We start from the raw sequence: 27,500 nt of genomic DNA on the forward strand, positions 1-27,500 counted from the left end.
TGCCCTTTTCTTGTGGCAACAGGTCACAAATCTTGCTGCTGTGATGGCACACTGTGGAATTTCACCCAGTAGATATGGGAGTTTATCAAAATTGGATTTGTTTTCGAATTCTTTGTGGATCTGTGTAATCTGAGGGAAATATGTCTCTCTAATATGGTCATACATTGGGCAGGAGGTTAGGAAGTGCAGCTCAGTTTCCACCTCATTTTGTGGGCAGTGTGCACATAGCCTGTCTTCTCTTGAGAGCCATGTCTGCCTACGGCGGCCTTTCTCAATAGCAAGGCTATGCTCACTGAGTCTGTACATAGTCAAAGCTTTCCTTAAGTTTGGGTCAGTCACAGTGGTCAGGTATTCTGCCACTGTGTACTCTCTGTTTAGGGCCAAATAGCATTCTAGTTTGCTCTGTTTTTTTGTTAACCTTTCACGGCTACTAACCCCGGATCCGGGAGCACCCCCCACCCCCCACACACTGATTAGCATAGCTAGCATAGCTTCACAAGTAGATAGTAGCATCTAAATATCATTAAATCACAAGTCCAAGACACCAGATGAAAGATACAGATCTTGTGAATAAAGCCACCATTTCAGATTTTTAAAATGTTTTACAGGGAAGACAAAATATGTAAATCTATTAGCTAAACACGTTAGCAAAATACACCACTATTCTAACTCCATCAGTTTCTTACTCCTTCAGGTGCTATCACCAATTCGGCTCAACTAAGATATTGATAGCCAATAACCTATAAAAAAAACCATCAGATGACAGTCTGATAACATATTCATGGTATAGGATAGTTTTTGTTAGAAAAAAGTGCATATTTCAGGTAGAAATCACAGTTTACAATTGCACCGACCATCACAAATCCACTAGAATTACTAGATAGAGCAACGTGTATGACCAATTTACTCATCATAAAACATTTCATAAAAATAGACAAAGCATAGCAATGGAAAGACCCAGTTCTTGTGATTTCAGACCATATTTCAGATTTTCTAAGCGTTTTTCAGCGAAAACACAATAAATCGATAAGTTAGCATACTACATGTGCAAACGTTACCAGAGCATCGATTCCAGCCAAAGAGCGCTATAACGTGATCACCGCCAAAATATATTAATTTTTTCACTAACCTTCTCAGAATTCTTCAGATGACACTCCTGTAACATCATTTTACAACATACATATACAGTTTGTTCGAAAAGGTGCATATTTAGCCATACAAAACCGTGGTTACACAATAAAAATACTAGGAAATCAAGCCTCAATATGTCTGACGTCATCTATCAGAGTGATCTAGTTTAATTGAAAGCTAATCATATACTTGACTAAAAAATACAGGGTTGACAGCAATCGAAAGACAAATTAGTTCTTAATGCAACCGCTGATTTACATTTTTAAAATTATCCTTACTTTTCAATACAGGGTTCGCCAAGTGAAGCTATACCAAACAAAATGGCGAAATATGCGTTTAAAATATTTCGACAGAAACACGATTTATCATATTAAATATTGCTTACTTTGAGCTGTTCTTCCATCATATTCTTGGGCAATGTATCCTTTCTATGTTATAAACGTCTTTTGGTCGATAGATGTCCTCTGTCCTTCGAAATGTCCACCACCAACGACCGACACCCCGAAACGTTTCCAAAGCTAAAAAGGGCACGACAAAGAAATTCCTCAAAATCGCACTAAACGGATATAAATTGCTATAAAACGGTTCAAATTAACTACATTATGATGTTTTTAACAACTATAACGACTGAAAACATGACCGGAGAAATATTGCTGGTTAGAAAACGATTTGGAACGAGGCAGGTCCGATGTCCTTCACGCTTCAGGCGCACGATGAGAAAGGGGGGTCTCTGTACATTTTGGTCTTTTATAATGGCTGTGAATGTCCCATCGATTTCATTGAAAACGTGATGACGTACAGACACCCAGAGGAAGACGTAGGCAGTGTCGGTTTCTTCATAGCATTCACTGTCGCCTTAAAAACAGACCCCAGATCAGAGGTAAAAATTTCTGAAATCTGAACCCTGTCATGAAAAGTGCTGTAGAAATTGTTCTGTACCACTCAGAGACAAAATTCCAACTTCTATAGAAACTAGAAGGTGTTTTCTATCCAATAATAACAATAATATGCATATTGTACGATCAAGAATTTAGCACGAGGCAGTTTAATTTGGAGACCCAAATATGCTAATGCGGAACAGCACCCCCTATAGTTCCAAGAAGTTAATTCTTTCCAATGTGTCAAGTAATTATCTTTTTTTTTTTTTTTTTTTTCTCTCTCTCTCTCTCTCTCTCTCTCTCTCTCTCTCTCTCTCTCTCTCTCTCTCTCTCTCTCTCTCTCTCTCTCTGTCTCTCTCTCTCTCTCTCTATCTCTCTGTCTCTCTCTTTCTCTCTCTCTCTCTCTCTCAGTGTCTGATGTTAATGTAGAACCAGGACTTCCAGAAACAGACTACACACTCAGACCAGACATCAAAATCCAGGACATCGGTGAGTCACACACACATCAAGTTGACGTTACAATCTGATGCTTAGCCAAGTTGGACTAGCTGCCATGTCCTTCATAAGGGTGTGATATGTCCTGCTGTGATGGTAGCCAATAAAATAAAGTGTTGTTTTGGTAGAGAGGCTGTACATCCCAGTCATAGCTAGCCTGCAGCATACTCATAAATCTGTCTGTGTGTGTGTGTGTGTGTGTGTGTGTGTGTGTGTGTGTGTGTGTGTGTGTGTGTGTGTGTGTGTGTGTGTGTGTGTGTGTGTGTGTGTGTGTGCGTGTGCGTGTGCGTGTGCGTGTGTGTGTGTGCGTGCGTGCTTGCGCATCTATGTGTGTGTGTGCATGTGTGTATGCATGTATGTGTGTGTGCTCCTAGAGGGAGGTGATAACAGGCACATCCAAAGGGTCAGAGGTCAAATAGATCAGTTATGACAACCCTCCCTCATCCCTCCTTTCCCACCGTCCTCCCCTCCCTCATCCTTCTTTTCCCACCGTCCTCCCCTCCATCATCCTTCTTTTCCCACCGTCCTCCCCTCCCTCATCCCTCCTTTCCCACCGTCCTCCCCTCCATCATCCTTGTTTTCCCACCGTCCTCCCCTCCCTCATCCCTCCTTTCCCACAGTCCTCCCCTCCCTCATCCCTCCTTTCCCACCGTCACCCCTCCCTCATCCCTCCTTTCCCACCGCCCTCCCCTCCCTCATCCCTCCTTTCCCACTGTCCTCCCCTCCGTCATCCCTCCTTTCTCGCCGTCCTCCCCTCCATTTTACCCTCCTTTCCCACTCTCCCTAACTCCCCATGCTCACCCCTGTCCTCCTTTCCTCTCCTCATTCCTCCTCCTAGAACATTACAGATTAGGAGACAGTTACCTCTACCTGTTCAGCCTCCTGTCTTCCTCATTCCTCCTCCTAGAACATTACAGATTAGGAGACAGTTATCTCTACCTGTTCAGCCTCCTGTCTTCCTCATTCCTCCTCCTAGAACATTACAGATTAGGAGACAGTTATCTCTACCTGTTCAGCCTCCTGTCTTCCTCATTCCTCCTCCTAGAACATTACAGATTAGGAGACAGTTATCTCTACCTGTTCACCCTCCTGTCTTCCTCATTCCTCCTCCTAGAACATTACAGATAAGGAGACAGCTACCTCTACCGGTTCAGACTCCTGTCTTCCTCATTCCTCCTCCTAGAACATTACAGATTAGGAGACAGCTACCTCTACCTGTTCAGCCTCCTGTCTTCCTCATTCCTCCTAGAACATTACATATAAGGAGACAGCTACCTCTACCTGTTCAGCCTCCTGTCTTCCTCATTCCTCATCCTAGAACATTACAGATTAGGAGACAGCTACCTCTACCTGTTCAGCCTCCTGTCTTCCTCATTCCTCCTAGAACATTACATATAAGGAGACAGCTACCTCTACCTGTTCAGCCTCCTGTCTTCCTCATTCCTCCTCCTAGAACATTACATATAAGGAGACAGCTACCTCTACCCGTTCAGCCTCCTGTCTTCCTCATTCCTCATTCTAGAACATTACAGATTAGGAGACAGCTACCTCAACCTGTTCAGCCTCCTGTCTTCCTCATTCCTCCTAGAACATTACATATAAGGAGATAGCTACCTCTACCTGTTCAGCCTCCTGTCTTCCTCATTCCTCCTCCTAGAACATGACAGATTAGGAGACAGCTACCTCTACCTGATCAGCCTCCTGTCTACCTCATTCCTCCTCCTAGAACATTACAGATTAGGATACAGTTACCTCTACCTGTTCAGCTTCCTGTCTTCCTCATTCCTCCTAGAACATTACAGATTAGGAGACAGTTATCTCTACCTGTTCAGCCTCCTGTCTTCCTCATTCCTCCTAGAACATTACAGATTAGGAGACAGCTACCGCTACCTGTTCAGACTCCTGTCTTCCTCAATCCTCCTCCTAGAACATTACAGATTAGGAGACAGTTATCTCTACCTATTCAGCCTCCTGTCTTCCTCATTCCTCCTCCTAGAACATTACAGATTAGGAGACAGTTATCTCTACCTTTTCACCCTCCCGTCTTCCTCATTCCTCCTCCTAGAACATTACAGATAAGGAGACAGCTACCTCTACCTGTTCACCCTCCTGTCTTCCTCATTCCTCCTCCTAGAACATTACAGATTAGGAGACAGCTACCTCTACCTGTTCAGCCTCCTGTCGTCCTCATTCCTCCTCCTAGAACATTACAGATTAGGAGACAGTTATCTCTACCTGTTCAGCCTCCTGTTTTCCTCATTCCTCCTAGAACATTACAGATTAGGAGACAGTTACCTCTACCTGTTCAGCCTCCTGTCTTCCTCATTCCTCCTCCTAGCACATTACAGATTAGGAGACAGTTATCTCTACCTGTTCAGCCTCCTGTCTTCCTCATTCCTCCTAGAACATTACAGATTAGGAGACAGCTACCTCTACCTGTTCAGACTCCTGTCTTCCTCAATCCTCCTCCTAGAACATTACAGATTAGGAGACAGTTATCTCTACCTATTCAGCCTCCTGTCTTCCTCATTCCTCCTCCTAGAACATTACAGATTAGGAGACAGTTATCTCTACCTTTTCACCCTCCCGTCTTCCTCATTCCTCCTCCTAGAACATTACAGATAAGGAGACAGCTACCTCTACCTGTTCACCCTCCTGTCTTCCTCATTCCTCCTCCTTGAACATTACAGATTAGGAGACGGCTACCTCTACCTGTTCAGCCTCCTGTCTTCCTCATTCCTTCTAGAACATTACAGATTAGGAGACAGTTATCTCTACCTGTTCAGCCTCCTGTCTTCCTCATTCCTCCTAGAACATTACAGATTAGGAGACAGTTACCTCTACCTGTTCAGCCTCCTGTCTTCCTCATTCCTCCTCCTAGAACATTACAGATTAGGAGACAGTTATCTCTACCTGTTCAGCCTCCTGTCTTCCTCATTCCTCCTCCTAGAACATTACAGATTAGGAGACAGCTACCTCTACCTGTTCAGCCTCCTGTCTTCCTCATTCCTCCTCCTAGAACATTACAGATTAGGAGACAGTTATCTCTACCTGTTCAGCCTCCTGTCTTCCTCATTCCTCCTAGAACATTACAGATTAGGAGACAGCTACCGCTACCTGTTCAGACTCCTGTCTTCCTCAATCCTCCTCCTAGAACATTACAGATTAGGAGACAGTTATCTCTACCTATTCAGCCTCCTGTCTTCCTCATTCCTCCTCCTAGAACATTACAGATTAGGAGACAGTTATCTCTACCTTTTCACCCTCCCGTCTTCCTCATTCCTCCTCCTAGAACATTACAGATAAGGAGACAGCTACCTCTACCTGTTCACCCTCCTGTCTTCCTCATTCCTCCTCCTAGAACATTACAGATTAGGAGACAGCTACCTCTACCTGTTCAGCCTCCTGTCGTCCTCATTCCTCCTCCTAGAACATTACAGATTAGGAGACAGTTATCTCTACCTGTTCAGCCTCCTGTTTTCCTCATTCCTCCTAGAACATTACAGATTAGGAGACAGTTACCTCTACCTGTTCAGCCTCCTGTCTTCCTCATTCCTCCTCCTAGCACATTACAGATTAGGAGACAGTTATCTCTACCTGTTCAGCCTCCTGTCTTCCTCATTCCTCCTAGAACATTACAGATTAGGAGACAGCTACCTCTACCTGTTCAGACTCCTGTCTTCCTCAATCCTCCTCCTAGAACATTACAGATTAGGAGACAGTTATCTCTACCTATTCAGCCTCCTGTCTTCCTCATTCCTCCTCCTAGAACATTACAGATTAGGAGACAGTTATCTCTACCTTTTCACCCTCCCGTCTTCCTCATTCCTCCTCCTAGAACATTACAGATAAGGAGACAGCTACCTCTACCTGTTCACCCTCCTGTCTTCCTCATTCCTCCTCCTTGAACATTACAGATTAGGAGACGGCTACCTCTACCTGTTCAGCCTCCTGTCTTCCTCATTCCTTCTAGAACATTACAGATTAGGAGACAGTTATCTCTACCTGTTCAGCCTCCTGTCTTCCTCATTCCTCCTAGAACATTACAGATTAGGAGACAGTTACCTCTACCTGTTCAGCCTCCTGTCTTCCTCATTCCTCCTCCTAGAACATTACAGATTAGGAGACAGTTATCTCTACCTGTTCAGCCTCCTGTCTTCCTCATTCCTCCTCCTAGAACATTACAGATTAGGAGACAGCTACCTCTACCTGTTCAGCCTCCTGTCTTCCTCATTCCTCCTCCTAGAACATTACAGATTAGGAGACAGTTATCTCTACCTGTTCAGCCCCCTGTCTTCCTCATTCCTCCTAGAACATTACAGATTAGGAGACAGCTACCTCTACCTGTTCAGCCTCCTGTCTTCCTCATTCCTCCTCCTAGAACATTACAGATTAGGAGACAGCTACCTCTACCTGTTCAGCCTCCACATTACAGATAACCTCTACGCCCCTCTCTCTCTCTGACACCTCTACGCCCCTCTCTCTCTCTGACACCTCTAACACCCTCTCTCTCTGACACCTCTACGCCCCTCTCTCTCTGACATCTCTACCACCCTCTCGCTCTGACATCTCTACCACCCTCTCTCTCTGACACCTCTACCACCCTCTCTCTCTGACACCTCTACCACCCTCTCTCTGTCTGACACCTCTACCACCCTCTCTCTCTGACACCTCTACGCCCCCTCTCTCTGACACCTCTACCACCCTCTCTCTCTGACACCTCTACCACCCTCTCTCTGTCTGACACCTCTACCACCCTCTCTCTCTGACACCTCTACGCCCCTCTCTCTCTGACACCTCTACCACCCTCTCTCTCTGACACCTCTACCACCCTCTCTCTCTGACACCTCTACGCCCCTCTCTCTCTGACACCTCTACCCCCTCTCTCTCTGACACCTCTACCACCCTCTCTCTCTGACACCTCTACCACCCTCTCTCTCTGACACCTCTACGCCCCTCTCTCTCTGACACCTCTACTCCCTCTCTCTCTGACACCTCTACCACCCTATCTCTCTGACATCTCTACCACCCTCTCTCTCTGACACCTCTACCACCCTCTCTCTCTGACATCTCTACCACCCTCTCTCTCTGACACCTCTACGCCCCTCTCTCTCTGACACCTCTATGCCCCCTCTCTCTCTGACACCTCTACCACCCTCTCTATCTGACACCTCTACCCCCTCTCTGTATGACATCTCTTCCACCCTCTCTCTCTGACATCTCTACCACCCTCTCTCTCTGACACCTCTACCACCCTCTCTCTGTCTGACACCTCTACCACCCTCTCTCTCTGACACCTCTACGCCCCTCTCTCTCTGACACCTCTACCACCCTCTCTCTCTGACACCTCTACCACCCTCTCTCTCTGACACCTCTACGCCCCTCTCTCTCTGACACCTCTACCCCCTCTCTCTCTGACACCTCTACCACCCTCTCTCTCTGACACCTCTACCACCCTCTCTCTCTGACACCTCTACGCCCCTCTCTCTCTGACACCTCTACTCCCTCTCTCTCTGACACCTCTACCACCCTATCTCTCTGACATCTCTACCACCCTCTCTCTCTGACACCTCTACCACCCTCTCTCTCTGACATCTCTACCACCCTCTCTCTCTGACACCTCTACGCCCCTCTCTCTCTGACACCTCTATGCCCCCTCTCTCTCTGACACCTCTACCACCCTCTCTCTCTGACACCTCTACCCCCTCTCTGTATGACATCTCTTCCACCCTCTCTCTCTGACATCTCTACCACCCTCTCTCTCTGACATCTCTACCACCATCTCTCTCTGACACCTCTGCCACCTTCTCTCTCCTGCACTTCTACCACCCTCTCTCTCTGACACCTCTACCACCCTCTCCCTCTGACACCTCTACCACCCTCCCTCTGACACCTCTACGCCCCTCTCTCTCTGACACCTCTACGCCCCTCTCTCTCTGACACCTCTACGCCCCTCTCTCTCTGACACCTCTACGCCCCTCTCTCTCTGACAACTCTACCACCCTCTCTCTGACACCTCTACGCCCCTCTCTCTCTGACACCTCTACGCCCCTCTCTCTCTGACACCTCTACCACCCTCTCTCTGACACCTCTACGCCCCTCTCTCTCTCTGACACCTCTACCACCCTCTCTCTGACACCTCTACGCCCCTCTCCCTCTGACACCTCTACGCCCCTCTCTCTCTTACACCTCTACGCCCCTCTCTCTCTGACACCTCTACGCCCCTCTCTCTCTGACACCTCTACCACCCTCTCTCTCTGACACCTCTACCACCCTCTCTCTCTGACACCTCTACGCCCCTCTCTCTCTGACACCTCTACGCCCCTCTCTCTCTGACACCTCTACCACCCTCTCTCTGACACCTCTACCCTCTCTCTTTATTGGAATGGGAAACATATGTTTACGTTGCCAAAGCAAGTGAACTATGTAGTAAACAACAGTGAAATGAACAATAAAAATGAACAGGTAACATTACACTCACAATAGTTCCAAAATAATAAAGACATTTCAAATGTCATGTTTTGTGGAAATAATCTCTAAACACCTCTAAAACCATCTCTCTCTTTCTCTGTTTCTCCGTCTATCTCGCTTGGCCTGTCACTCTTCTCTCTCTCTCACTGTTCTGTCTGTTATGTGCTGGGTCCGGGCAGCAGTCCTCTGTATTACAGCACTTCATTAATCAGAACATTATTCTAATCACTGTGAAACACAGGCCCTACACACACACACACACACACACACACACACACACACACACACACACACATACACACACACACACACACACACACACACACACACACACACACACACACACACACACACACACACACACACACACACACACACACACACACACACACACACACACACACACACACACACACACACACACACACACACACACACACACACACACAACTCAATTCAGATCTGTTTGATTAGTATGACATGGAATTTAGTTGAGCAGAACGCTCTACAAGCTCATTTTGCAATCCCTCTCTCCTCCCTCTCTCCTCCCTCTATCCTTCCATCTATCCTTCTTGTTTTCTCCTTCCCTCTATCCTTCTCTCTCTCCTCCCTCTCTCCTCCCTGTCTCCTCCCTTTATCCTTCCATCTATCCTTCTTGTTTTCTCCTTCCCTTTATCCTTCTCTCTCTCTCCTTCCATCTATCCTCCTCCCTCTCTCTTCCCTCTCTCCTTCCCTCTCTCCTTCCCTCTATCCTTCTCTCTCTCTCCTCCCTCTATCCTTCTTGTTTTCTCCTTCCCTCTATCCTTTTCTCTCTCTCCTTCCATCTATCCTCCTCCCTCTCTCTTCCCTCTCTCCTTCCCTCTCTCCTTCCCTCTATCCTTCTTTCTCTCTCCTTCCCTCTACCCTTCTCTCTCTCACCTTCCCTCTACCCTTCTCTCTCTCACCTTCCCTCTATCTTTCTCTCTCTCTCCTTCCCTCTATCCTTCTCTCTCTCTCCTTCCATATATCCTTCTTTCTCTCTCTCCTTCCCTCTGTCCTTCTTTCTATCTCCTCCCCTCTATCCTTCTCTGTCTCCTTCCCTCTATCCTTCTCTCTCTCTCCTTCCATATATCCTTCTTTCTCTCCTTCCCTCTTTCCTTCTCTCTCTCTCCTTCCCTCCTTCTCTTTCTCGTTCTCCTCCCTTCTCGGTCCCTCTCAGTGCTATTTCAGGGGGCTGCCCACTTGAATTAGTGTCGGCTGCAAATCATCCCCCCACCACATGCCCCTCTGCATCTTGTATTAAATTCAATTTCAATCTAATTCTCCTTCAGATGTAATGGTGTGAGCAGGTCCCTGTACGCCCATAAAGATACAACCAAATGCCTCAGTAAGTGATGATGCAGCAGAATGTACAGTAGGCCTATATAGTGCACTTCATTATAGCATTAGCATATCATGCTAATTAACAGCAGAAATAGCCTTGGGGTTGGCTTCTTGTTAGCCACATAAAAAAACACAGGACCTGACCAAGAAAAAACCAAGACTCCTCCCCTAGATCACAGAGTTTTTTCTGTGCAGGTTATCTGGAAAACCTCCTGGCCCTGCATTGTGAAAGCCGTGAGGACTGTTACTGAGGTAACATTAACATATTAAACCATCTATTAGCATCCAGTTTGTATTAGCATCAATGCACTGATTAACCATCAAAAAGAATGTTGGCAACGTTTGGCTAATTAGCGTCGGTGTTGCACAATAGCATCTAATCAGCATCCAGTGGCTCTAATTCATTAGTGTTAGCATGTTTATGCTAATTTGCTGTGAGTTTACCACACACGCACACATACACACGCACACATACACACGCACACATACACACACACACACACACAGTACCTTGAGGAGCAGTGAGTTCAGTTTTAGTGACAGATGCGTTAGTAGCATTGTAGCTTGTGTTGACAACTCAAACAGTAAATCAGTATTGCATTATCTTGCTAATCCCTCCATAGCGTTAGGCTGATTGGTATTGATGCTAGCATCAGTGATAGGATGAACTATTATCAATATTGACACAGTCTCTCCTCCTGCCTCCTTGAGTCTGACTCAAAAACACAAAACAACACACACACACACACACACACACACACACACACACACACACACACACACACACACACACACACACACACACACACACACACACACACACACACACACACACACACAGACACACACACACACAGACACACACACACACACACACACACACACACACACACACACACACACACACACACGGCCAGATATCCATCTGAAGGAGAGCAGGAGCATAAACGAATAAAGAGGAATTGATTAGTTGTTCCTTCTAACCGGCTCCAAGCAGCAGCTCTAGATGGCTGCCAGTTCAGGTCTCTACAGCCAATAGATTAGATGACCTCTGGTAGCAGACTGAGAGAAGACTCAGACCACTCTGCCGTTCTGCTAGTGTTCCTCAACCCCTGGCACATCTCAAATGATCGTTTTTATCTATTCTCAGCAATCCTCCACAGAGCATGGACAACAGAAGCAGAGTCTAACTCTAGTCCAACTCTAAAGGACTTGAGTATCTGATCTTGTCTGTGTCTAGTCTCCCAGCTGACTGCACCAGTCAGACCACTAACACTGGCCCCTGCTGACCTCTGGTGGTCACTACACACACTGCAGCACAATGACCAATGTCTGTTAGTGATGTGCGGGTTGACTCATAACCTGCAGTCCCTACGGGTTATATTCGCGAGGTAGACGGGTTTAGGGTCAATAAATATTGTGTGGATGAAGGGCGGGTGGGTGGCGGGTGGGTTGAATAAAGATTAAACAATGCATAAAAAATGCATAAATGTATCATTCTTGTGCAATTCATATCTATAGGCAACATTTAGGTTTTTCCTTCATTATTTGTATCTGGCGTTAGTGCGTAGCCTCACTGAAGCACGCCAAATACATGCCAATTGCAAAAAAAAAATTGGAAACTTGGGCTGAAGAAAAGTTAAGGTCGATCCACTGAGGCAAAAAGGAAATGTCAAATTTACTAAGACAATATCCGCGAAATGGAGAGTTACAAAATAAATAGAAGGGAGAGCTAGAACAGTAGTCTGTGAGATAATGTTGGGAAGATTTGGTGATGTAGTTAGAGGATGATAGCAGTGTCGGCTGTGTTATGTGGTTAGAGGATGATAGCAGTGTCGGCTGTGTTATGTGGTTAGAGGATGATAGCAGTGTCGGCTGTGTTATGTGGTGATGTAGTTAGAGGATGATAGCAGTGTCGGCTGTGTTATGTGGTTAGAGGATGATAGCAGTGTCGGCTGTGTTATGCGGTGATGTAGTTAGAGGATGATAGCAGTGTCGGCTGTGTTATGCGGTGATGTAGTTAGAGGATGATAGCAGTGGCGGCTGTGTTATGCGGTGATGTAGTTAGAGGATGATAGCAGTGTCGGCTGTGTTATGTGGTGATGTAGTTAGAGGATGATAGCAGTGTCGGCTGTGTTATGTGGTGATGTAGTTAGAGGATGATAGCAGTGTCTACTGTGTTATGTGGTGATGTAGTTAGAGGATGATAGCAGTGTCGGCTGTGTTATGTGGTGATGTAGTTAGAGGATGATAGCAGTGTCTACTGTGTTATGTGTGATGTAGTTAGAGGATGATAGCAGTGTCGGCTGTGTTATGTGTGATGTAGTTAGAGGATGATAGCAGTGTCGGCTGTGTTATGTGGTGATGTAGTTAGAGGATGATAGCAGTGTCTACTGTGTTATGTGTGATGTAGTTAGAGGATGATAGCAGTGTCGACTGTGTTATGTAGTTAGAGGATGATAGCAGTGGCGGCTGTGTTATGTGGTTAGAGGATGATAGCAGTGGCGGCTGTGTTATGTAGTTAGAGGATGATAGCAGTGGCGGCTGTGTTATGTAGTTAGAGGATGATAGCAGTGTCGACTGTGTTATGTGTGATGTAGTTAGAGGATGATAGCAGTGTCGACTGTGTTATGTGTGATGTAGTTAGAGGATGATAGCAGTGTCGGCTGTGTTATGTGTGATGTAGTTAGAGGATGATAGCAGTGTCGGCTGTGTTATGTGTGATGTAGTTAGAGGATGATAGCAGTGTCGGCTGTGTTATGTGTGATGTAGTTAGAGGATGATAGCAGTGTCGGCTGTGTTATGTGGTTAGAGGATGATAGCAGTGTCGGCTGTGTTATGTGGTGATGTAGTTAGAGGATGATAGCAGTGGCGGCTGTGTTATGCGGTGATGTAGTTAGAGGATGATAGCAGTGTCGGCTGTGTTATGTGGTGATGTAGTTAGAGGATGATAGCAGTGTCTACTGTGTTATGTGTGATGTAGTTAGAGGATGATAGCAGTGTCGGCTGTGTTATGTGTGATGTAGTTAGAGGATGATAGCAGTGTCGGCTGTGTTATGTGGTGATGTAGTTAGAGGATGATAGCAGTGTCTACTGTGTTATGTGTGATGTAGTTAGAGGATGATAGCAGTGTCGACTGTGTTATGTGGTGATGTAGTTAGAGGATGATAGCAGTGTCGACTGTGTGATGTAGTTAGAGGATGATAGCAGTGGCGGCTGTGTTATGTGGTTAGAGGATGATAGCAGTGGCGGCTGTGTTATGTAGTTAGAGGATGATAGCAGTGGCGGCTGTGTTATGTGGTTAGAGGATGATAGCAGTGGCGGCTGTGTTATGTAGTTAGAGGATGATAGCAGTGGCGGCTGTGTTATGTAGTTAGAGGATGATAGCAGTGTCGACTGTGTTATGTGTGATGTAGTTAGAGGATGATAGCAGTGTCGACTGTGTTATGTGTGATGTAGTTAGAGGATGATAGCAGTGTCGGCTGTGTTATGTGTGATGTAGTTAGAGGATGATAGCAGTGTCGGCTGTGTTATGTGTGATGTAGTTAGAGGATGATAGCAGTGTCGGCTGTGTTATGTGTGATGTAGTTAGAGGATGATAGCAGTGTCGGCTGTGTTATGTGGTTAGAGGATGATAGCAGTGTCGGCTGTGTTATGTGGTGATGTAGTTAGAGGATGATAGCAGTGGCGGCTGTGTTATGCGGTGATGTAGTTAGAGGATGATAGCAGTGTCGGCTGTGTTATGTGGTGATGTAGTTAGAGGATGATAGCAGTGTCTACTGTGTTATGTGTGATGTAGTTAGAGGATGATAGCAGTGTCGGCTGTGTTATGTGTGATGTAGTTAGAGGATGATAGCAGTGTCGGCTGTGTTATGTGGTGATGTAGTTAGAGGATGATAGCAGTGTCTACTGTGTTATGTGTGATGTAGTTAGAGGATGATAGCAGTGTCGACTGTGTTATGTGGTGATGTAGTTAGAGGATGATAGCAGTGTCGACTGTGTGATGAAGTTAGAGGATGATAGCAGTGGCGGCTGTGTTATGTGGTTAGAGGATGATAGCAGTGGCGGCTGTGTTATGTAGTTAGAGGATGATAGCAGTGGCGGCTGTGTTATGTGGTTAGAGGATGATAGCAGTGGCGGCTGTGTTATGTAGTTAGAGGATGATAGCAGTGGCGGCTGTGTTATGTAGTTAGAGGATGATAGCAGTGTCGACTGTGTTATGTGTGATGTAGTTAGAGGATGATAGCAGTGTCGACTGTGTTATGTGTGATGTAGTTAGAGGATGATAGCAGTGTCGGCTGTGTTATGTGTGATGTAGTTAGAGGATGATAGCAGTGTCGGCTGTGTTATGTGTGATGTAGTTAGAGGATGATAGCAGTGTCGGCTGTGTTATGTGTGATGTAGTTAGAGGATGATAGCAGTGTCGACTGTGTTATGTGTGATGTAGTTAGAGGATGATAGCAGTGTCGGCTGTGTTATGTGTGATGTAGTTAGAGGATGATAGCAGTGGCGGCTGTGTTATGTGTGATGTAGTTAGAGGATGATAGCAGTGTCGGCTGTGTTATGTGGTGATGTAGTTAGAGGATGATAGCAGTGTCGGCTGTGTTATGTGTGATGTAGTTAGAGGATGATAGCAGTGTCGGCTGTGTTATGTGTGATGTAGTTAGAGGATGATAGCAGTGTCGGCTGTGTTATGTGTGATGTAGTTAGAGGATGATAGCAGTGTCGGCTGTGTTATGTGGTGATGTAGTTAGAGGATGATAGCAGTGTCGGCTGTGTTATGTGTGATGTAGTTAGAGGATGATAGCAGTGTCGGCTGTGTTATGTGTGATGTAGTTAGAGGATGATAGCAGTGTCGGCTGTGTTATGTGTGATGTGGTTAGAGGATGATAGCAGTGGCGGCTGTGTTATGTGTGATGTAGTTAGAGGATGATAGCAGTGTCGGCTGTGTTATGTGTGATGTAGTTAGAGGATGATAGCAGTGTCGGCTGTGTTATGTGTGATGTAGTTAGAGGATGATAGCAGTGTCGGCTGTGTTATGTGTGATGTAGTTAGAGGATGATAGCAGTGTCGGCTGTGTTATGTGTGATGTAGTTAGAGGATGATAGCAGTGTCGGCTGTGTTATGTGTGATGTAGTTAGAGGATGATAGCAGTGTCGGCTGTGTTATGTGTGATGTAGTTAGAGGATGATAGCAGTGTCGGCTGTGTTATGTGTGATGTAGTTAGAGGATGATAGCAGTGTCGGCTGTGTTATGTGTGATGTAGTTAGAGGATGATAGCAGTGTCGGCTGTGTTATGTGTGATGTAGTTAGAGGATGATAGCAGTGTCGGCTGTGTTATGTGTGATGACGGTGAGGTGCTATACAAATTCAACAGTCACATTACAGGGATTTCAAAATAGCACGTCAAGGGAACTGTTGGTTCTGTTCAGATGGGTTTAATGTAATAGTGGTCTGACATCTGGACACTGACTCTAGGTCTGTAACCTCTCACAGAGCCTAATGTCACATTAACTCCTGCACAATTAACCATTTGTTGCAGTAAAATCATATACCAAATGTAGATTTTTACCTGGGAACCGGAGTGGAGAAATATGATGTATTTCTTTCAGCATCTTGAGAGAATGAATGCGTGGTTAGGGACTGTCTGTGAAGGGGCCATCTTTATTAGCATCATAAAGCTGACACTAGTCTATTTCAATCACATCAAATGTGCATCCAATCCCAACCGAAGTCTTATCAGAAACATGTTGGGTAGTTTTCTCAGCTTTTACTTTCCTTCAACTGAAATGTGTCTTCCGCATTTAACCCTCTCTGAAGAGGTGCGGAGGGCTGCCTTAATCAACACACACACTAACCCCTATTGGTGTCTGAGCTGTCTCATGGCTCTCTGATGAATCATTATTACAGACGACACATCCGATGTGTGTGTGACCTGGTGTTTGTCCCCAGAGTGCGTGCATAGATTAAGGTGTGTCACACCCGCCTACACACAGTAACACAGGGAGACAAACACAACAAACACTTGTGCAACATACAGTATACTCACGTGTTTGTGTGCGTGTTTGTGTGCGTGTGCGCGTGTGTGTGCGTGTGTGTGTGTGTGTGTGTGTGTGTGTGTGTGTGTGTGTGTGTGTGTGTGTGTGTGTGTGTGTGTGTGTGTGTGTGTGTGTGTGTGTGTGTGTGTGTGTGTGTGTGTGTGTGTGTGTGTGTGTGTGTGTGTGTGTGTGTGTGTGTGTGACAGGTACACACTCCAAAACTGGTTCTTTCAGATTCAGATTCTCCACATCCACAGTACCACTGCCATAACAAGGTTCTGTCGCCAGGTCGAAGAAACAAACACACACACAAACACACACACACACACACACACACACACACACACACACACACACACACACACACACACACACACACACACACACACACACACACACACACACACACACACACACACACACACACATACACACACACACACACACACACACACACACACACAGACCACGGTCACAGAAGGGTCAAACTGTTCCTAATCTCAGTCACAGAAAAGTCATGTAGCTTATTAAGAGAGGAGCTCTGGCTAGGAACAACCAGGTGTGGATGTTTACAACACAACCACTACAGAACATGAAAACATGTTTTCTCATGGTGTGCGTACGAAATGCCCCCACTATTCCCTGTATAGTGTACCCCTTTCCCTGTATCCTGTATAGTGCACCCCTTTCCCTGTATCCTGTATAGTGTACCCCGTTCCCTGTATCCTGTATAGTGTACCCCTTTCCCTGTATCCTGTATAGTGTACCCCTTTCCCTGTATCCTGTATAGTGCACCCCTTTCCCTGTATCCTCTATAGTGTACCCCTTTCCCTGTATCCTCTATAGTGTACCCCTTTCCCTGAATCCTCTATAGTGTACCCCTTTCCCTGTATGCTGTATAGTGTACCCCGTTCCCTGTATCCTGTATAGTGCACCCCTTTCCCTGTATCCTGTATAGTGTACCCCTTTCCCTGTATCCTCTATAGTGTACCCCTTTCCCTGTATCCTGTATAGTGTACCCCTTCCCTGTATCCTCTATAGTGTACCCCTTTCCCTGTATCCTCTATAGTGCACCCCTTTCCCTGTATCCTCTATAGTGTACCCCTTCCCTGTATCCTCTATAGTGTACCCCTTTCCCTGTATCCTGTATAGTGTACCCCTTTCCCTGTATCCTGTATAGTGTACCCCTTTCCCTGTATCCTGTATAGTACACCCCTTTCCCTGTGTCCTTTAATAGTGCACTACTTTGGGCCAGGGCTCTGGTCTAAAGTAGTGCCCTATACAGGGAATTGGGACCATTCGGAAGCAGCCATGGTGTCAGTCACTAGTCTGATGTTCTGTGAAAACACAGAGAAAAGAAGTAGATGTATTATATAGACTGAGCTGTGGCCTACAGCATCCCTCCCATCTCATTAATCAAGTCCACATAAAACTAAGGGTGTGTTACTCTGTCTGAGCGTGTACCTGGACACACCTTCTGCTTTTCCTAGCCTGACCCCATGTGTACGCATCATCACCAAACAGACCAGACGATAGGAGCTATTTAAAGTCCTGGGCCAGGTGTACCTGTGTCTGTGTACGTGTGTCTGTGATTTTATGTGTGTGTGTGGCAGAGTCATGATGTGTCATTATAATCAGACTATAGACTTACTTCAGTAATGGAGACACAGTCTATTCGTTCTCTCTGTCATGCTGATGCACTGTTTTTGTAATAGACAGCTTAGAGTGTTAGTGTGTTGACTACACTGGTTCCTCTCTGTCTTAGAGTGTTAGTGTGTGTGTGTGTGTGTGTGTGTGTGTGTGTGTGTGTGTGTGTGTGTGTGTGTGTGTGTGTGTGTGTGTGTGTGTGTGTGTGTGTGTGTGTGTGTGTGTGTGTGTGTGTGTGTGTGTGTGTGTGTGTGTGTGTGTGTGTGTGTGTGTGTGTGTGTGTGTGTGTGTGTGTCTCGTTGTCAGTGGGTGTTGTACTATTAGCTTTTATGAGCCAAATATTATTTCACTAGAGCCTCTCTTCTCTCTCAGTGGCTGGAGAGGCTACAGGTTATACACACCGTGGCTAGATGATCCCTGGTCAACCACTGTTCTTCAGGCTATGGCAGGTTACCACTGTTCTTCAGGCTATGGCAGGTTACCACTGTTCTTCAGGCTATGGCAGGTTACCACTGTTCTTCAGGCTATGGCAGGTTACCACTGTTCTTCAGGCTATGGCAGGTTACCACTGTTCTTCAGGCTATGGCAGGTTACCACTGTTCTTCATGCTATGGCAGGTTACCACTGTTCTTCAGGCTATGGCAGGTTACGACTGTTCTTCAGGCTATGGCAGGTTACCACTGTTCTTCATGCTATGGCAGGTTACCACTGTTCTTCAGGCTATGGCAGGTTACCACTGTTCTTCAGGCTATGACAGGCTACCACTGTTTATAATGCTATGGCAGGTTACCACTGTTCTTCAGGCTATGGCAGGTTACCACTGTTCTTCAGGCTATGACAGGCTACCACTGTTCTTCAGGCTATGGCAGGTTACCACTGTTCTTCAGGCTATGGCAGGTTACCACTGTTCTTCAGGCTATGGCAGGTTACCACTGTTCTTCAGGCTATGGCAGGTTACCACTGTTCTTCAGGCTATGACAGGCTACCACTGTTTATAATGCTATGGCAGGTTACCACTGTTCTTCAGGCTATGACAGGCTACCACTGTTTATAATGCTATGACAGGTTACCACTGTTCTTCAGGCTATGACAGGCTACCACTGTTTATAATGCTATGGCAGGTTACGACTGTTCTTCAGGCTATGGCAGGTTACCACTGTTCTTCATGCTATGGCAGGTTACCACTGTTCTTCAGGCTATGGCAGGTTACCACTGTTCTTCATGCTATGGCAGGTTACCACTGTTCTTCAGGCTATGGCAGGTTACGACTGTTCTTCAGGCTATGGCAGGTTACCACTGTTCTTCAGGCTATGGCAGGTTACCACTGTTCTTCAGGCTATGGCAGGTTACCACTGTTCTTCAGGCTATGGCAGGTTACCACTGTTCTTCAGGCTATGGCAGGTTACCACTGTTCTTCAGGCTATGACAGGCTACCACTGTTTATAATGCTATGGCAGGTTACCACTGTTCTTCAGGCTATGACAGGCTACCACTGTTTATAATGCTATGACAGGTTACCACTGTTCTTCAGGCTATGACAGGCTACCACTGTTTATAATGCTATGGCAGGTTACCACTGTTCTTCAGGCTATGGCAGGTTACCACTGTTCTTCAGGCTATGGCAGGTTACCACTGTTCTTCAGGCTATGGCAGGTTACCACTGTTCTTCAGGCTATGGCAGGTTACCACTGTTCTTCAGGCTATGACAGGTTACCACTGTTCTTCAGGCTATGGCAGGTTACCACTGTTTATAATGCTATGACAGGTTACCACTGTTCTTCAGGCTATGGCAGATTACCACTGTTCTTCATGCTATGGCAGGTTACCACTGTTCTTCATGCTATGGCAGGTTACCACTGTTCTTCAGGCTATGACAGGCTACCACTGTTCTTCAGGCTATGACAGGCTACCACTGTTCTTCAGGCTATGACAGGTTACCACTGTTCTTCAGGCTATGGCAGGTTACCACTGTTCTTCAGGCTATGACAGGTTACCACTGTTCTTCAGGCTATGGCAGGTTACCACTGTTCTTCAGGCTATGGCAGATTACCACTGTTCTTCATGCTATGGCAGGTTACCATTGTTCTTCAGGCTATGGCAGATTACCACTGTTCTTCAGGCTATGGCAGGTTACCACTGTTCTTCAGGCTATGGCAGGTTACCACTGTTCTTCAGGCTATGGCAGGTTACCACTGTTCTTCAGGCTATGGCAGGTTACCACTGTTCTTCAGGCTATGGCAGGTTACCACTGTTCTTCAGGCTATGGCAGGCTACCACTGTTTATAATGCTATGGCAGGTTACCACTGTTCTTCAGGCTATGGCAGGTTACCACTGTTCTTCATGCTATGGCAGGTTACCACTGTTCTTCAGGCTATGACAGGCTACCACTGTTTACAATGCTATGGCAGGTTACCACTGTTCTTCAGGCTATGGCAGGTTACCACTGTTCTTCAGGCTATGACAGGCTACCACTGTTTATAATGCTATGGCAGGTTACCACTGTTCTTCAGGCTATGGCAGGTTACCACTGTTCTTCAGGCTATGGCAGGTTACCACTGTTCTTCAGGCTATGGCAGATTACCACTGTTCTTCAGGCTATGGCAGGTTACCACTGTTCTTCAGGCTATGGCAGGTTACCACTGTTCTTCAGGCTATGGCAGGTTACGACTGTTCTTCAGGCTATGGCAGGTTACCACTGTTCTTCATGCTATGGCAGGTTACCACTGTTCTTCAGGCTATGGCAGGTTACCACTGTTCTTCAGGCTATGGCAGGTTACCACTGTTCTTCAGGCTATGGCAGGTTACCACTGTTCTTCAGGCTATGACAGGCTACCACTGTTTCTAATGCTATGGCAGGTTACCACTGTTCTTCAGGCTATGGCAGGTTACCACTGTTCTTCAGGCTATGACAGGCTACCACTGTTCTTCAGGCTATGGCAGGTTACCACTGTTCTTCAGGCTATGGCAGGTTACCACTGTTCTTCAGGCTATGGCAGGTTACCACTGTTCTTCAGGCTATGGCAGGTTACCACTGTTCTTCAGGCTATGACAGGCTACCACTGTTTATAATGCTATGGCAGGTTACCACTGTTCTTCAGGCTATGACAGGCTACCACTGTTTATAATGCTATGACAGGTTACCACTGTTCTTCAGGCTATGACAGGCTACCACTGTTTATAATGCTATGGCAGGTTACGACTGTTCTTCAGGCTATGGCAGGTTACCACTGTTCTTCATGCTATGGCAGGTTACCACTGTTCTTCAGGCTATGGCAGGTTACCACTGTTCTTCATGCTATGGCAGGTTACCACTGTTCTTCAGGCTATGGCAGGTTACGACTGTTCTTCAGGCTATGGCAGGTTACCACTGTTCTTCAGGCTATGGCAGGTTACCACTGTTCTTCAGGCTATGGCAGGTTACCACTGTTCTTCAGGCTATGGCAGGTTACCACTGTTCTTCAGGCTATGGCAGGTTACCACTGTTCTTCAGGCTATGACAGGCTACCACTGTTTATAATGCTATGGCAGGTTACCACTGTTCTTCAGGCTATGACAGGCTACCACTGTTTATAATGCTATGACAGGTTACCACTGTTCTTCAGGCTATGACAGGCTACCACTGTTTATAATGCTATGGCAGGTTACCACTGTTCTTCAGGCTATGGCAGGTTACCACTGTTCTTCAGGCTATGGCAGGTTACCACTGTTCTTCAGGCTATGGCAGGTTACCACTGTTCTTCAGGCTATGGCAGGTTACCACTGTTCTTCAGGCTATGACAGGTTACCACTGTTCTTCAGGCTATGGCAGGTTACCACTGTTTATAATGCTATGACAGGTTACCACTGTTCTTCAGGCTATGGCAGATTACCACTGTTCTTCATGCTATGGCAGGTTACCACTGTTCTTCATGCTATGGCAGGTTACCACTGTTCTTCAGGCTATGACAGGCTACCACTGTTCTTCAGGCTATGACAGGCTACCACTGTTCTTCAGGCTATGACAGGTTACCACTGTTCTTCAGGCTATGGCAGGTTACCACTGTTCTTCAGGCTATGACAGGTTACCACTGTTCTTCAGGCTATGGCAGGTTACCACTGTTCTTCAGGCTATGGCAGATTACCACTGTTCTTCATGCTATGGCAGGTTACCATTGTTCTTCAGGCTATGGCAGATTACCACTGTTCTTCAGGCTATGGCAGGTTACCACTGTTCTTCAGGCTATGGCAGGTTACCACTGTTCTTCAGGCTATGGCAGGTTACCACTGTTCTTCAGGCTATGGCAGGTTACCACTGTTCTTCAGGCTATGGCAGGTTACCACTGTTCTTCAGGCTATGGCAGGCTACCACTGTTTATAATGCTATGGCAGGTTACCACTGTTCTTCAGGCTATGGCAGGTTACCACTGTTCTTCATGCTATGGCAGGTTACCACTGTTCTTCAGGCTATGACAGGCTACCACTGTTTACAATGCTATGGCAGGTTACCACTGTTCTTCAGGCTATGGCAGGTTACCACTGTTCTTCAGGCTATGACAGGCTACCACTGTTTATAATGCTATGGCAGGTTACCACTGTTCTTCAGGCTATGGCAGGTTACCACTGTTCTTCAGGCTATGGCAGGTTACCACTGTTCTTCAGGCTATGGCAGATTACCACTGTTCTTCAGGCTATGGCAGGTTACCACTGTTCTTCAGGCTATGGCAGGTTACCACTGTTCTTCAGGCTATGGCAGGTTACGACTGTTCTTCAGGCTATGGCAGGTTACCACTGTTCTTCATGCTATGGCAGGTTACCACTGTTCTTCAGGCTATGGCAGGTTACCACTGTTCTTCAGGCTATGGCAGGTTACCACTGTTCTTCAGGCTATGGCAGGTTACCACTGTTCTTCAGGCTATGACAGGCTACCACTGTTTCTAATGCTATGGCAGGTTACCACTGTTCTTCAGGCTATGGCATGTTACCACTGTTTCTAATGCTATGGCAGGTTACCACTGTTTCTAATGCTATGGCAGGTTACCACTGTTTCTAATGCTATGGCAGGATGCTGACACCAATTGGACTGGTAGATGTGCTGTTTCCCTCTAATAAAATGATTGCTAATTCTGTCTCTCTCTCTCTATCTCTCTCTCTGTCTGTCTCTCTGTCTCTCTCTCTCTGTCTCTCTGTCTCTCTTTCTGTCTCACTCTCTCTCTGTCTCTCTTTCTGTCTCTCTCTGTCTCTCTCTGTCTCTGTCTCTCTGTCTCTCTTTCTGTCTCACTCTCTCTCTGTCTCTCTTTCTGTCTCTCTCTCTCCATGTAGATGATTTTAACCCTGAGATCCCTAAACTGGAGAAGAGTGTCAGTGGAAGCAGCCCATCCAGGGATCGCCTACTCATCACCATAGCGACGCTCCTTCTTGCTGCCATCACCATCTCCTAGCAACGGCCATCCCATCAGTGTCGCCATGCCAACCAGCCATGGGAGGGCTTGGGCAGGAGGGGTGAAGGATGACGAGGACTGAGGATTTGGGGGAAAGGGGACAGGAGATTAAGGGAACATGGAAAATAGGGAGTTAGAAGACCTTCTGAATGACATTGGTTGACAAGGTGTGTGTGTGTGTGTGTGTGTGTGTGTGTGTGTGTGTGTGTGTGTGTGTGTGTGTGTGTGTGTGTGTGTGTGTGTGTGTGTGTGTGCGTGTGTGTGCGTGTGCGTGTGCGTGTGTGTGTGCGTGTGCGTGTGCGTGTGTGTGTGTTGCTGCTTAGAAGACGACATTCACACAGAGCATGAAGAGAAGACCTTTTATGACTTTGGACATTGGGCCTGCATGTGTAGGTATGTTTCAGAGTGTGTGTGTCTCAACATGTGGTGGAGGTATCCTGTTGAAACATGCACACTGCATACAGCATTTATTAGAGAGGAGAAGAGGACCTTCTATTGGAGCAGCTGATCGCAATGAAACACAGTGACACTTTTTCATGCAATCTGATTGGCTGACACAGTTCTCTTCTTAGGGCTAGTTGCCTGTTTCTTGCACCGGAGACTGACCTGATTGAACTTGACTGAAATGAACTAAATTATTGCCTTTTTGTTCTGTCAACTGGATTCAACCAGATCTAGTCTGGATCCCTTCTGTGTAACTGGATCTAGTGGTCCTCCACCCATGTGATCTGGTCTGATCTGGACCGTAGCAGCCTGGTATGAAAAGGCCAGTCTGGGTCCAGGTTTCTGAACTGGGAAGTGGGACCACTCAGTCTAATATGAGAGAGGGAGAGAGAGCTACAGTACTGTATCAGAGTAGTAATATGTGTCAATACAATGACAGCTGTAGGTTCCAGGTCAGTGGTTGTATACATTGTTATACACATTGATACAACCTCTGGCTCATCATTAAACCCCCAGAGACATGTTTGTCCTTTATTCAATCATTCCTGGATAGCATTATCTCTGATCTCAGAGGTCAGAAAAGCACACAGCAATACTGTCATCGAATGCATTGTATTGGATTGTACACTGAGGACCTCTCTTCCTCTCTCCTGGAATCGGACGGAATGGGACTACATACTACAGACTCTACATGCCAAACTCTTCTGTTTTATTTTACCGTACACACTAGAACTAGAATCACTCTGTGTGTGTGTGTGTGTGTGTGTGTGTGTGTGTGTGTGTGTGTGTGTGTGTGTGTGTGTGTGTGTGTGTGTGTGTGTGTGTGTGTGTGTGTGTGTGTGTGTGTGTGTGTGTGTGTGTGTGTGTGTGTGTGTGTGTGTGTGTGTGTGTGTGTGTGTGTGTGTGTGTGCAACATACTGTACATGTCTTAAGTTTAAGTAACTGAACAACTCAAGTGTTTCTGAACATATAGACAACACTAAATAAACCTTTGGTTTAGGTTCTACATGCAAACCAAGTGTATCTGGGAGGACAGGAGAACAATGGGTTAAACTTTATCCTACAGTCCTCTGATTGACATGGTATTTTCCTAAAACTGGTGATTTCATGTTTCTTTGGGATCATAGAAACAATCATTTTGGTAGTTACCCATTGTATAGGTACCAGAAAGTACATATTGTTGCCATTACATCTTAGTAAATACTAGGTAAATACTGTCTGAAAGAGGACTGTAAAATGAAGTGTTACTGAACAATGTGAACTGTACTAACCTGTTACCATGGTTCTTGGCTAACTCTTTTGACTAGGAACTGTCGCCTTGTGGGCCATGGTAACACCTTACTGCAATGTGTACAGGCAGTCTACTGTAGTAGGGCATGCATGGCTTACTGTAGTAGCTCTGAAGATGAGGATGATGAAGGTATGGATGGCCTATCGGATACAGAGCTGACGTCTGACCAATAGGGGTCAAAGAGGTCGCACGTCTTGACCCGTGTCACAGACATTCTAGAACTTTCACGCGTCGAGAATGGACTTTTCCGATGTCTTGAACTCTGTCGGAATGAAATGTGATGTAAGCATTTTTACAAACTTGAAGCTCAATTTCCTTGTTCTGTTTGTATTTTCTATTTTGCTGTTGTGTATGTTGGGGCGCTGGGAAGGGGTAAACGTTGGGATGACTGGACTAGAGACATGCAGTACTGTATAGGACACGGAGTTCCACTGACGTGGTTTCAGATTTACAATAATCACCATGTTGCACCTAATGTTTCCAGACCGTCACATTGGAATGATGCTGTCATTGAAACGTGGTGACGACATGGAGGACAGTTGGCTGAGATCAATATGTATACAGTATTTATGGCTCTGGGGTGGGGGGTGAGATGGGGGTCTGGGTTCTGCTAGTGAAGTGTGTGTGGGGTGGGGGGGTAGAAGAGCTGATTAGTAACTAAGGGGAAATCACTCTTCAAATATGGCACTTAAGAACTTAGACACGATATCAAGAGTGTGTGTGTGTGTGTGTGTGTGTGTGTGTGTGTGTGTGTGTGTGTGTGTGTGTGTGTGTGTGTGTGTGTGTGTTTGAGAGTGGATATGCAAGTGTTTCTACATTTCCTTATGTTCTGAAGGTGTGTGAGAGAGTGCGTATGATCGGGTGTGTGTGTGCGCGGGCGTGTGTGTGTGTGTACGTTTGTTTGAGAGAGTGAGAGCTCATTTCAGTTTCTCATGTTTGTGTGGAAGAGCTGAATGTGTGTGTATGTTACTGTATGTGCGCGAGTGCGTCCGTGTATTTTCCTTTGTGCGACTGTTTGTATTTTCCTTTGTGCGACTGTTGTCCAATGTCTACTTACAGCATGAGTGTCTGTGAGATTGTATTGTCTGGCAAAACAAACAAAAGCATTTAATAGTGTTGGAAACAACAATTACAATCATGTTTACCTTCGACTGGAATGAATCTCAATGAACTTGAAAATAAACTGTAAAATAAACAAACAAAGGTTATATTGATGATCAAGATAACAAAAGAATCATCTTACGAGTCTTACTTTTAACAAGTGTGTCTGTGTGTTTATTGATTCTCTTCCTCTCGGAGATTTAGGCTTTTATCTCAATCTCTCTCTCTGTCTATCCCTCACCTTGCAGTCACTAGCTGTCAATCTCTCTATCTCTCTGTCTATCCCTCACCTTGCAGTCACTAGCTGTCAATCTCTCTCTCTCTCTCTGTCTATCCTTCACCTTGCAGTCACTAGCTGTCAATCTCTCTCTCTTTCTCATTCTATCCCTTCCTTTAGCTGCCAGACCCTCTCTCTCTCTTTCTCATTCTATCCCTTCCTTTAGCTGTCAGTCCCTCTCTCTCTCTTTCTCATTCTATCCATTCCTTTAGCTGTCAGTCCCTCTCTCTCTCTTTCTCATTCTATCCCTTCCTTTAGCTGCCAGTCCCTCTCTCTCTTTCTCATTCTATCCCTTCCTTTAGCTGCCAGTCCCTCTCTCTTTCTTTCTCATTCTATCCCTTCCTTTAGCTGCCAGTCCCTCTCTCTCTCTTTCTCATTCTATCCCTTCCTTTAGCTGCCAGTCCCTCTCTCTCTCTTTCTCATTCTATCCCTTCCTTTAGCTGCCAGTCCCTCTCTCTCTCTTTCTCATTCTATCCCTTCCTTTAGCTGCCAGTCCCTCTCTCTCTCTTTCTCATTCTATCCCTTCCTTTAGCTGTCAGTCCCTCTCTCTCTCTTTCTCATTCTATCCCTTCCTTTAGCTGTCAATCTCACTCTCTCTTCCACGCTCTCCATCCCGCTCTTTCAAGTTCCTAATCAGCAGCTGATCTCTCTCTGTTTAATATACTAATCTGAGAAGAAAGGAGATGGAGAGCAAGTGACAGAGAGAGAGAGAGATGTTTACCTGGCTGGTATGTGCAGGTCTGTAGATAGGCCTAATGATGTTTCATACTTTACATATGATGAGATTTTCCATATCAAAGTTGTCTGCCACGGTTTTCATTCCATTACCATACCTTTACATGGTCCGATTTCAAGAGATAAGCAGTTGAATCATACCCCTAATTTACATAACAATGGAATATCATTTCTGCCTGGTGTCTGCTGTGGTACTGAGGGACTGTGTGATG

General features: G+C 46.0%; 1 protein-coding gene across 1 annotated transcript in view; it reads left to right on the forward strand.

The window, feature by feature from the left end:
• The window catches only part of LOC139572778 (ephrin-A3-like), a 250,422-nt gene extending 224,013 nt beyond the window's left edge, over window positions 1-26,409 (forward strand). The window contains exons 4-5 of the mRNA XM_071395546.1: window positions 2,421-2,498; window positions 23,322-26,409. Coding sequence (XP_071251647.1) covers window positions 2,421-2,498; window positions 23,322-23,440 — 197 coding nt within the window. The 3' untranslated portion in view covers window positions 23,441-26,409. The remainder of the gene's footprint in view (window positions 1-2,420; window positions 2,499-23,321) is intronic.
• Window positions 26,410-27,500: the final 1,091 nt, after the last annotated feature.

Source organism: Salvelinus alpinus, chromosome 4, assembly GCF_045679555.1.
Source record: "Salvelinus alpinus chromosome 4, SLU_Salpinus.1, whole genome shotgun sequence".
Taxonomy (NCBI): domain Eukaryota; kingdom Metazoa; phylum Chordata; class Actinopteri; order Salmoniformes; family Salmonidae; genus Salvelinus; species Salvelinus alpinus.